The sequence below is a fragment of the Engystomops pustulosus genome, chromosome 11 (genome assembly GCF_040894005.1).
Source record: "Engystomops pustulosus chromosome 11, aEngPut4.maternal, whole genome shotgun sequence".
NCBI lineage: Eukaryota > Metazoa > Chordata > Amphibia > Anura > Leptodactylidae > Engystomops > Engystomops pustulosus.
The window spans coordinates 76,996,394-77,009,308 of record NC_092421.1 but is presented as its reverse complement, the minus strand read 5'-3'; the positions used below and the strand labels follow the sequence as shown (position 1 = coordinate 77,009,308).

The window sequence follows — 12,915 nt, the reverse complement described above, 5'->3', positions numbered from 1 at the left end:
TCCTGTCACTCACACGGCCTGTATATACTGTGTGCAGAGTCTCCATTGTATCCTATTAGATGATACCTCACACTGCTCTCCTGTCACTCACACGGCCTGTATATACTGTGTGCAGAGTCTCCAGTGTATCCTATTAGATGATACATCACACTGCTCTCCTGTCACTCACACGGCCTGTATATACTGTGTGCAGAGTCTCCAGTGTATCCTATTAGATGATACCTCACACTGCTCTCCTGTCACTCACACGGCCTGTATATACTGTGTGCAGAGTCTCCAGTGTATCCTACTAGATGACACCTCACACTGCTCTCCTGTCACTCACACGGCCTGTATATACTGTGTGCAGAGTCTCCAGTGTATCCTATTAGATGATACATCCCACACTGCTCTCTTGTCACTCACACGGCCTGTATATACTGTGTGCAGAGTCTCCAGTGTATCCTATTAGATGACACATCACACTGCTCTCCTGTCACTCACACGGCCTGTATATACTGTGTGCAGAGTCTCCAGTGTATCCTATTAGATGATACATCACACTGCTCTCCTGTCACTCACACGGCCTGTATATACTGTGTGCAGAGTCTCCAGTGTATCCTATTAGATGATACCTCACACTGCTCTCTTGTCACTCACACGGCCTGTATATACTGTGAGCAGAGTCTCCAGTGTATCCTATTAGATGACACATCACACTGCTCTCCTGTCACTCACACGGCCTGTATATACTGTGTGCAGAGTCTCCAGTGTATCCTATTAGATGACACATCACACTGCTCTCCTGTCACTCACACGGCCTGTATATACTGTGTGCAGAGGCTCCAGTGTATCCTATTAGATGATACATCACACCGCTCTCCTGTCACTCACACGGCCTGTATATACTGTGTGCAGAGTCTCCAGTGTATCCTTATTAGATGATACATCACACCGCTCTCCTGTCACTCACACGGCCTGTATATACTGTGTGCAGAGTCTCCAGTGTATCCTATTAGATGATACCTGACACTACTCTCCTGTCACTCACACGGCCTGTATATACTGTGTGCAGAGTCTCCAGTGTCTCCAATTAGATGATACATCACACACTGCTCTCCTGTCACTCACACGGCCTGTATATACTGTGTGCAGAGTCTCCAGTTTATCCTATTAGATGATACATCACACTGCTCTCCTGTCACTCACACGGCCTGTATATACTGTGTGCAGAGTCTCCAGTGTATCCTATTAGATGATACCTGACACTACTCTCCTGTCACTCACACGGCCTGTATATACTGTGTGCAGAGTCTCCAGTGTATCCTATTAGATGATACCTCACACTGCTCTCTTGTCACTCACACGGCCTGTATATACTGTGTGCAGAGTCTCCAGTGTATCCTATTAGATGACACATCACACTGCTCTCCTGTCACTCACACGGCCTGTATATACTGTGTGCAGAGTCTCCAGTGTATCCTATTAGATGACACATCACACTGCTCTCCTGTCACTCACACGGCCTGTATATACTGTGTGCAGAGGCTCCAGTGTATCCTATTAGATGATACATCACACCGCTCTCCTGTCACTCACACGGCCTGTATATACTGTGTGCAGAGTCTCCAGTGTATCCTTATTAGATGATACATCACACTGCTCTCCTGTCACTCACACGGCCTGTATATACTGTGTGCAGAGTCTCCAGTGTATCCTATTAGATGATACCTGACACTACTCTCCTGTCACTCACACGGCCTGTATATACTGTGTGCAGAGTCTCCAGTGTCTCCAATTAGATGATACATCACACACTGCTCTCCTGTCACTCACACGGCCTGTATATACTGTGTGCAGAGTCTCCAGTATATCCTATTAGATGATACATCACACTGCTCTCCTGTCACTCACACGGCCTGTATATACTGTGTGCAGAGTCTCCAGTGTATCCTATTAGATGATACCTGACACTACTCTCCTGTCACTCACACGGCCTGTATATACTGTGTGCAGAGTCTCCAGTATATCCTATTAGATGATACATCACACTGCTCTCCTGTCACTCACACGGCCTGTATATACTGTGTGCAGAGTCTCCAGTGTATCCTATTAGATGATACATCACACTGCTCTCCTGTCACTCACACGGCCTGTATATACTGTGTGCAGAGTCTCCAGTGTATCCTATTAGATGATACCTCACACTGCTCTCCTGTCACTCACACGGCCTGTATATACTGTGTGCAGAGTCTCCAGTGTATCCTATTAGATGACACCTCACACTGCTCTCCTGTCACTCACACGGCCTGTATATACTGTGTGCAGAGTCTCCAGTGTATCCTATTAGATGATACATCCCACACTGCTCTCTTGTCACTCACACGGCCTGTATATACTGTGTGCAGAGTCTCCAGTGTATCCTATTAGATGACACATCACACTGCTCTCCTGTCACTCACACGGCCTGTATATACTGTGTGCAGAGTCTCCAGTGTATCCTATTAGATGATACATCACACTGCTCTCCTGTCACTCACACGGCCTGTATATACTGTGTGCAGAGTCTCCAGTGTATCCTATTAGATGATACCTCACACTGCTCTCTTGTCACTCACACGGCCTGTATATACTGTGTGCAGAGTCTCCAGTGTATCCTATTAGATGACACATCACACTGCTCTCCTGTCACTCACACGGCCTGTATATACTGTGTGCAGAGTCTCCAGTGTATCCTTATTAGATGATACATCACACTGCTCTCCTGTCACTCACACGGCCTGTATATACTGTGTGCAGAGTCTCCAGTGTATCCTATTAGATGATACCTGACACTACTCTCCTGTCACTCACACGGCCTGTATATACTGTGTGCAGAGTCTCCAGTATATTCTATTAGATGATACATCACACTGCTCTCCTGTCACTCACACGGCCTGTATATACTGTGTGCAGAGTCTCCAGTGTATCCTATTAGATGATACCTGACACTACTCTCCTGTCACTCACACGGCCTGTATATACTGTGTGCAGAGTCTCCAGTGTATCCTATTAGATGATACATCACACTGCTCTCCTGTCACTCACACGGCCTGTATATACTGTGTGCAGAGTCTCCAGTGTATCCTTATTAGATGATACATCACACACTGCGCTCCTGTCACTCACACGGCCTGTATATACTGTGTGCAGAGTCTCCAGTGTATCCTTATTAGATGATACATCCCACACTGCTCTCCTGTCACTCACACGGCCTGTATATACTGTGTGCAGAGTCTCCAGTGTATCCTTATTAGATGATACATCACACTGCTCTCCTGTCACTCACACGGCCTGTATATATTGTGTGCAGAGTCTCCAGTGTATCCTATTAGATGATACCTGACACTACTCTCCTGTCACTCACACGGCCTGTATATACTGTGTGCAGAGTCTCCAGTATATCCTATTAGATGATACATCACACTGCTCTCCTGTCACTCACACGGCCTGTATATACTGTGTGCAGAGTCTCCAGTGTATCCTATTAGATGATACCTGACACTACTCTCCTGTCACTCACACGGCCTGTATATACTGTGTGCAGAGTCTCCAGTGTATCCTATTAGATGATACATCACACTGCTCTCCTGTCACTCACACGGCCTGTATATACTGTGTGCAGAGTCTCCAGTGTATCCTTAGTAGATGATACATCACACACTGCACTCCTGTCACTCACACGGCCTGTATATACTGTGTGCAGAGTCTCCAGTGTATCCTTATTAGATGATACATCCCACACTGCTCTCCTGTCAGTCACACGGCCTGTATATACTGTGTGCAGAGTCTCCATTGTATCCTATTAGATGATACCTCACACTGCTCTCCTGTCACTCACACGGCCTGTATATACTGTGTGCAGAGTCTCCAGTGTATCCTATTAGATGATACATCACACTGCTCTCCTGTCACTCACACGGCCTGTATATACTGTGTGCAGTCTCCAGTGTATCCTATTAGATGATACCTCACACTGCTCTCCTGTCACTCACACGGCCTGTATATACTGTGTGCAGAGTCTCCAGTGTATCCTACTAGATGACACCTCACACTGCTCTCCTGTCACTCACACGGCCTGTATATACTGTGTGCAGAGTCTCCAGTGTATCCTATTAGATGATACATCCCACACTGCTCTCTTGTCACTCACACGGCCTGTATATACTGTGTGCAGAGTCTCCAGTGTATCCTATTAGATGACACATCACACTGCTCTCCTGTCACTCACACGGCCTGTATATACTGTGTGCAGAGTCTCCAGTGTATCCTTATTAGATGATACATCACACTGCTCTCCTGTCACTCACACGGCCTGTATATACTGTGTGCAGAGTCTCCAGTGTATCCTATTAGATGATACCTGACACTACTCTCCTGTCACTCACACGGCCTGTATATACTGTGTGCAGAGTCTCCAGTATATCCTATTAGATGATACATCACACTGCTCTCCTGTCACTCACACGGCCTGTATATACTGTGTGCAGAGTCTCCAGTGTATCCTATTAGATGATACCTGACACTACTCTCCTGTCACTCACACGGCCTGTATATACTGTGTGCAGAGTCTCCAGTGTATCCTATTAGATGATACATCACACTGCTCTCCTGTCACTCACACGGCCTGTATATACTGTGTGCAGAGTCTCCAGTGTATCCTTATTAGATGATACATCACACACTGCGCTCCTGTCACTCACACGGCCTGTATATACTGTGTGCAGAGTCTCCAGTGTATCCTTATTAGATGATACATCCCACACTGCTCTCCTGTCACTCACACGGCCTGTATATACTGTGTGCAGAGTCTCCAGTGTATCCTTATTAGATGATACATCACACTGCTCTCCTGTCACTCACACGGCCTGTATATATTGTGTGCAGAGTCTCCAGTGTATCCTATTAGATGATACCTGACACTACTCTCCTGTCACTCACACGGCCTGTATATACTGTGTGCAGAGTCTCCAGTATATCCTATTAGATGATACATCACACTGCTCTCCTGTCACTCACACGGCCTGTATATACTGTGTGCAGAGTCTCCAGTGTATCCTATTAGATGATACCTGACACTACTCTCCTGTCACTCACACGGCCTGTATATACTGTGTGCAGAGTCTCCAGTGTATCCTATTAGATGATACATCACACTGCTCTCCTGTCACTCACACGGCCTGTATATACTGTGTGCAGAGTCTCCAGTGTATCCTTAGTAGATGATACATCACACACTGCACTCCTGTCACTCACACGGCCTGTATATACTGTGTGCAGAGTCTCCAGTGTATCCTTATTAGATGATACATCCCACACTGCTCTCCTGTCACTCACACGGCCTGTATATACTGTGTGCAGAGTTTCCATTGTATCCTATTAGATGATACCTCACACTGCTCTCCTGTCACTCACACGGCCTGTATATACTGTGTGCAGAGTCTCCAGTGTATCCTATTAGATGATACATCACACTGCTCTCCTGTCACTCACACGGCCTGTATATACTGTGTGCAGTCTCCAGTGTATCCTATTAGATGATACCTCACACTGCTCTCCTGTCACTCACACGGCCTGTATATACTGTGTGCAGAGTCTCCAGTGTATCCTACTAGATGACACCTCACACTGCTCTCCTGTCACTCACACGGCCTGTATATACTGTGTGCAGAGTCTCCAGTGTATCCTATTAGATGATACATCCCACACTGCTCTCTTGTCACTCACACGGCCTGTATATACTGTGTGCAGAGTCTCCAGTGTATCCTATTAGATGACACATCACACTGCTCTCCTGTCACTCACACGGCCTGTATATACTGTGTGCAGAGTCTCCAGTGTATCCTATTAGATGATACATCACACTGCTCTCCTGTCACTCACACGGCCTGTATATACTGTGTGCAGAGTCTCCAGTGTATCCTATTAGATGATACCTCACACTGCTCTCTTGTCACTCACACGGCCTGTATATACTGTGTGCAGAGTCTCCAGTGTATCCTATTAGATGACACATCACACTGCTCTCCTGTCACTCACACGGCCTGTATATACTGTGTGCAGAGTCTCCAGTGTATCCTATTAGATGACACATCACACTGCTCTCCTGTCACTCACACGGCCTGTATATACTGTGTGCAGAGGCTCCAGTGTATCCTATTAGATGATACATCACACCGCTCTCCTGTCACTCACACGGCCTGTATATACTGTGTGCAGAGTCTCCAGTGTATCCTTATTAGATGATACATCACACTGCTCTCCTGTCACTCACACGGCCTGTATATACTGTGTGCAGAGTCTCCAGTGTATCCTATTAGATGATACCTGACACTACTCTCCTGTCACTCACACGGCCTGTATATACTGTGTGCAGAGTCTCCAGTGTCTCCTATTAGATGATACATCACACACTGCTCTCCTGTCACTCACACGGCCTGTATATACTGTGTGCAGAGTCTCCAGTATATCCTATTAGATGATACATCACACTGCTCTCCTGTCACTCACACGGTCTGTATATACTGTGTGCAGAGTCTCCAGTGTATCCTATTAGATGATACCTGACACTACTCTCCTGTCACTCACACGGCCTGTATATACTGTGTGCAGAGTCTCCAGTATATCCTATTAGATGATACATCACACTGCTCTCCTGTCACTCACACGGCCTGTATATACTGTGTGCAGAGTCTCCAGTGTATCCTATTAGATGATACATCACACTGCTCTCCTGTCACTCACACGGCCTGTATATACTGTGTGCAGAGTCTCCAGTGTATCCTATTAGATGATTCCTCACACTGCTCTCCTGTCACTCACACGGCCTGTATATACTGTGTGCAGAGTCTCCAGTGTATCCTATTAGATGACACCTCACACTGCTCTCCTGTCACTCACACGGCCTGTATATACTGTGTGCAGAGTCTCCAGTGTATCCTATTAGATGATACATCCCACACTGCTCTCTTGTCACTCACACGGCCTGTATATACTGTGTGCAGAGTCTCCAGTGTATCCTATTAGATGACACATCACACTGCTCTCCTGTCACTCACACGGCCTGTATATACTGTGTGCAGAGTCTCCAGTGTATCCTATTAGATGATACATCACACTGCTCTCCTGTCACTCACACGGCCTGTATATACTGTGTGCAGAGTCTCCAGTGTATCCTATTAGATGATACCTCACACTGCTCTCTTGTCACTCACACGGCCTGTATATACTGTGTGCAGAGTCTCCAGTGTATCCTATTAGATGACACATCACACTGCTCTCCTGTCACTCACACGGCCTGTATATACTGTGTGCAGAGTCTCCAGTGTATCCTTATTAGATGATACATCACACTGCTCTCCTGTCACTCACACGGCCTGTATATACTGTGTGCAGAGTCTCCAGTGTATCCTATTAGATGATACCTGACACTACTCTCCTGTCACTCACACGGCCTGTATATACTGTGTGCAGAGTCTCCAGTATATCCTATTAGATGATACATCACACTGCTCTCCTGTCACTCACACGGCCTGTATATACTGTGTGCAGAGTCTCCAGTGTATCCTATTAGATGATACCTGACACTACTCTCCTGTCACTCACACGGCCTGTATATACTGTGTGCAGAGTCTCCAGTGTATCCTATTAGATGATACATCACACTGCTCTCCTGTCACTCACACGGCCTGTATATACTGTGTGCAGAGTCTCCAGTGTATCCTTATTAGATGATACATCACACACTGCGCTCCTGTCACTCACACGGCCTGTATATACTGTGTGCAGAGTCTCCAGTGTATCCTTATTAGATGATACATCCCACACTGCTCTCCTGTCACTCACACGGCCTGTATATACTGTGTGCAGAGTCTCCAGTGTATCCTTATTAGATGATACATCACACTGCTCTCCTGTCACTCACACGGCCTGTATATACTGTGTGCAGAGTCTCCAGTGTATCCTATTAGATGATACCTGACACTACTCTCCTGTCACTCACACGGCCTGTATATACTGTGTGCAGAGTCTCCAGTATATCCTATTAGATGATACATCACACTGCTCTCCTGTCACTCACACGGCCTGTATATACTGTGTGCAGAGTCTCCAGTGTATCCTATTAGATGATACATCACACTGCTCTCCTGTCACTCACACGGCCTGTATATACTGTGTGCAGAGTCTCCAGTGTATCCTATTAGATGATACATCACACTGCTCTCCTGTCACTCACACGGCCTGTATATACTGTGTGCAGAGTCTCCAGTGTATCCTATTAGATGATACCTGACACTACTCTCCTGTCACTCACACGGCCTGTATATACTGTGTGCAGAGTCTCCAGTGTATCCTATTAGATGATACCTCCCACACTGCTCTCCTGTCACTCACACGGCCTGTATATACTGTGTGCAGTCTCCAGTGTATCCTATTAGATGATACATCACACTGCGCTCCTGTCACTCACACGTCCTGTATATACTGTGTGCAGAGTCTCCAGTGTATCCTATTAGATGACACATCACACTGCTCTCCTGTCACTCACACGGCCTGTATATACTGTGTGCAGAGTCTCCAGTGTATCCTATTAGATGATACATCACACTGCTCTCCTGTCACTCACACGGCCTGTATATACTGTGTGCAGAGTCTCCAGTGTATCCTATTAGATGATACCTCACACTGCTCTCTTGTCACTCACACGGCCTGTATATACTGTGTGCAGAGTCTCCAGTGTATCCTATTAGATGACACATCACACTGCTCTCCTGTCACTCACACGGCCTGTATATACTGTGTGCAGAGTCTCCAGTGTATCCTATTAGATGACACATCACACCGCTCTCCTGTCACTCACACGGCCTGTATATACTGTGTGCAGAGGCTCCAGTGTATCCTATTAGATGATACATCACACCGCTCTCCTGTCACTCACACGGCCTGTATATACTGTGTGCAGAGTCTCCAGTGTATCCTTATTAGATGATACATCACACTGCTCTCCTGTCACTCACACGGCCTGTATATACTGTGTGCAGAGTCTCCAGTGTATCCTATTAGATGATACCTGACACTACTCTCCTGTCACTCACACGGCCTGTATATACTGTGTGCAGAGTCTCCAGTGTCTCCAATTAGATGATACATCACACACTGCTCTCCTGTCACTCACACGGCCTGTATATACTGTGTGCAGAGTCTCCAGTATATCCTATTAGATGATACATCACACTGCTCTCCTGTCACTCACACGGCCTGTATATACTGTGTGCAGAGTCTCCAGTGTATCCTATTAGATGATACCTGACACTACTCTCCTGTCACTCACACGGCCTGTATATACTGTGTGCAGAGTCTCCAGTGTATCCTATTAGATGATACATCACACTGCTCTCCTGTCACTCACACGGCCTGTATATACTGTGTGCAGAGTCTCCAGTGTATCCTATTAGATGATACATCACACTGCTCTCCTGTCACTCACACGGCCTGTATATACTGTGTGCAGAGTCTCCAGTGTATCCTTATTAGATGATACATCACACACTGCGCTCCTGTCACTCACACGGCCTGTATATACTGTGTGCAGAGTCTCCAGTGTATCCTTATTAGATGATACATCCCACACTGCTCTCCCGTCACTCACACGGCCTGTATATACTGTGTGCAGTCTCCAGTGTATCCTATTAGATGATACATCACACTGTTCTCCTGTCACTCACACGGCCTGTATGTACTGTGTGCAGAGTCTCCAGTGTATCCTATTAGATGATACATCACACTGCTCTCCTGTCACTCACAAGGCCTGTATGTACTGTGTGCAGAGTCTCCAGTGTATCCTATTAGATGATACATCACACTGCTCTCCTGTCACTCACACGGCCTGTATGTACTGTGTGCAGAGTCTCCAGTGTATCCTATTAGATGATACATCACACTGCTCTCCTGTCACTCACACGGCCTGTATATACTGTGTGCAGAGTCTCCAGTGTATCCTATTAGATGACACATCACACTGCTCTCCTGTCACTCACACGGCCTGTATATACTGTGTGCAGAGTCTCCAGTGTATCCTATTAGATGATACATCACACTGCTCTCCCGTCACTCACACGGCCTGTATATACTGTGTGCAGAGTCTCCAGTGTATCCTTATTAGATGATACATCACACTTCGCTCCTGTCACTCACATGGCCTGTATATACTGTGTGCAGAGTCTCCAGTGTATCCTTATTAGATGATACATCCCACACTGCTCTCCTGTCACTCACATGGCCTGTATATACTGTGTGCAGAGTCTCCAGTGTATCCTATTAGATGATACATCCCACACTGCTGGTCTATACTGTTGCATTTATATTCCTGGATTGTAGCTGGATTTGGAGCACAGCTGTGTGAGATCTCTTCACCATACACAGTACAGCGCCTCCAACTAATGATTGAATACTACAGTAACTGTTCAGAGAAGGGTTATGCTGCGTTCAGCGAAGACATTTCACACACAGCAGTGTACCAGAGAACTAAATCCAGCTACAAATCTGGAATATAAATCCATATATCACAGTCCAGCTGCTCCTATAAGATACACAAAGGTCTGAATACAGATCTCTCCAGGGACAATACATAACACTGGCTGCAGAGAGAACAGAGCACAGCAGTGTGAGGGCACTAGGAGAAGCTACAATCCTGGAATATAAATCCATATATCACAGTCCTGCTGCTACATACACAGAGGTCTGACTACACATCTCCCCAGGACACTGGCTGCTGTGTGTACGGTTACAATACTTTTAGCTCTTAGTGGACTTGGCCTAGTAGTCACTTGGATCAGTCCCTTAGGTTAATGGGGATGTCTATGATGCAGCCCTCTCCTCCATCTTCCTGTAGCCACTGACAGTAAGCCTCTCCCTGCATTGCAACCTCTTGTTTATGTGTCTGGTTTGAATATGAGAAAGACACGCCCCCTTTAACTCCTTCCTAGCTAGAGTCCCTCCTCCGTCAGACCTGTCTTCTGCGCTATTCAGAATATTCCAGAATCAATAGAGTTAAATGTTCCCGCCCCGTGACGTAGGAGCTCCGCGACTGGTTCTGACAGAACATGAAGACAGCCGTCAGGGCCGACCCCGCCTCCTGACGTCACGCCGCAGTGTCTAGCGCAGTCTTGCCAGTAGTCCGTGAGGCTCCGCCCTCTGACGGAACGCCGCAGGTCCGGGCGCATGCGCGGTGTGAAGTAAACAGAGTCCGGGTTGAAGACGTTCGGCGGCTCCGTAACTCGCTGCCGGTGACTATCAGCGAAGGAACCGCGCGTCCTGAGCGGGAAAAAGCGAGATTGATATCCGGCTGCCGAGCAGCGGCTGTTTTATCGCCAACTCCCGGCGCCGCGGGTTGTTTTTTGTTTTCGGTCTCTGAGGCGACTGGTTCCATCCGGTTCCTGCGCCTGCGCACTGAGTTCCGGGCAGGAAGCTGACAGGATGGTGCAGAAAGACGGGCAAGCGGCGGGCGCCGTCATCTCCGAACCGGACAAGGAGGGCGGAACCAACCCCCTGGCGCCCGAGCTGGCGGCCCCCGCGCCCGCGGGAGAAGACACCGACACGGAGACCGAGACCTCTGCCGGGAGGAGGTTCCTGTGCGGCGTGGTGGAGGGTACGTGGCCTGGGCTCAGGGAACCCCAAGATGATAAAACCTCCTGGGGGGCGAGTGGTGGCAGGTCGTAGGGTCTCCCATAGAACTACAAGTCCCATCATGCCCCTCATATAAGTACCGTCCATTTTACAAGGAGGGGGTGGTGGAGCAGTCCATTAAATGCAGGGATGTGGCTAGGAGACATAAAGAGCCTAAGCTTATAGAACTACAACTCCCATCATGCCCTGGAGCAATCCATTATGTGCAGGAGTGGGGACTAAGAACCTTAGCTTATAGAACTACAAGTCCCATCATGGCTCTAATTTATCAGCGCAGCACATGTTACAAGGAGGGGGGGCGGAGCAGTCCATTATGTGCAGCGGTGGAAATAGGAGACATAAATAATAATTCCTTTATTTATATAGCGCACACAGATTACGCAGCGCTGCACAGAGCTTGTCAGATCAGTCCCTGTCCCCAAAGGGGCTCACAATCTAATCTACCTACCAGTATGTTTTGGAGTGTGGGAGGAAACTGGAGGACCCGGAGGAAACCCACGCAAACACGGAGAGAACATACAAACTCTTTGCTTATAGAACTACAACTCCCATCATGCCCCTAATGTATCGGCACAGCCCATGTTACGAGGAGGGTTTGGGGGTAGGAGATATAAAGAGCCTAAGCTTATAAAACTACAAGTCCCATCCTGTCCTAGTGGGTTGGACCAGTCCATGTTTAATGGGGGAGGGAGTCTGAAACAGTCCATTATCTGCAATGGTTGGTATCAAAAGCAACATGGATTGTGTAGTGTTAGAGTATCTTGGAGAACTACAAGTTCTATCATGACCAAGAGTGTTAGACTGATCCATGTTACAAAGGGGAGGGGGGTAATGAAGCAGTCCACTATGTGGGTGGGGGTAGAAAGTGACTGCTTAGTGTGTTTTGGTGAACTACATGTCCCATCGTGATCTGAGCCTGTTAGGTTGTCACTTGTTGCAGGGAAGGGTCTGGATAAGTCCGTTATTTGTATGGTTGGTGCAGTCCCAGCCTGTGTCTAATGTATCAGGCCAGCCCATGTTATAAAGAGGGGTGGGATCTGGAGCAGACCATTATTATTGGCATGGGCGGTTTTGATTGATCTGAGACTGGGCCCTGCATCCTGTAGGTGGGTTGTCTGGATCAGTCCATTGCTTTAGAGTGGGGGTAAAACAAAAAAATATATATATTATATATTTTTTTTTTCTAGGAAGTATTTCTTAGTGTCTCTCACA

The 12,915-nt window shown here is 47.3% G+C and overlaps 1 protein-coding gene across 1 annotated transcript in view; it reads left to right on the top strand.

Moving 5' to 3' along the window:
• Positions 1-11,154: 11,154 nt before the first annotated feature.
• The window catches only part of OGA (O-GlcNAcase), a 29,322-nt gene continuing 27,561 nt past the window's right edge, over positions 11,155-12,915 (top strand). The window contains exon 1 of the mRNA XM_072130477.1: positions 11,155-11,665. Within this exon, the coding sequence (XP_071986578.1) occupies positions 11,494-11,665 (172 nt within the window). The 5' untranslated portion in view covers positions 11,155-11,493. The remainder of the gene's footprint in view (positions 11,666-12,915) is intronic.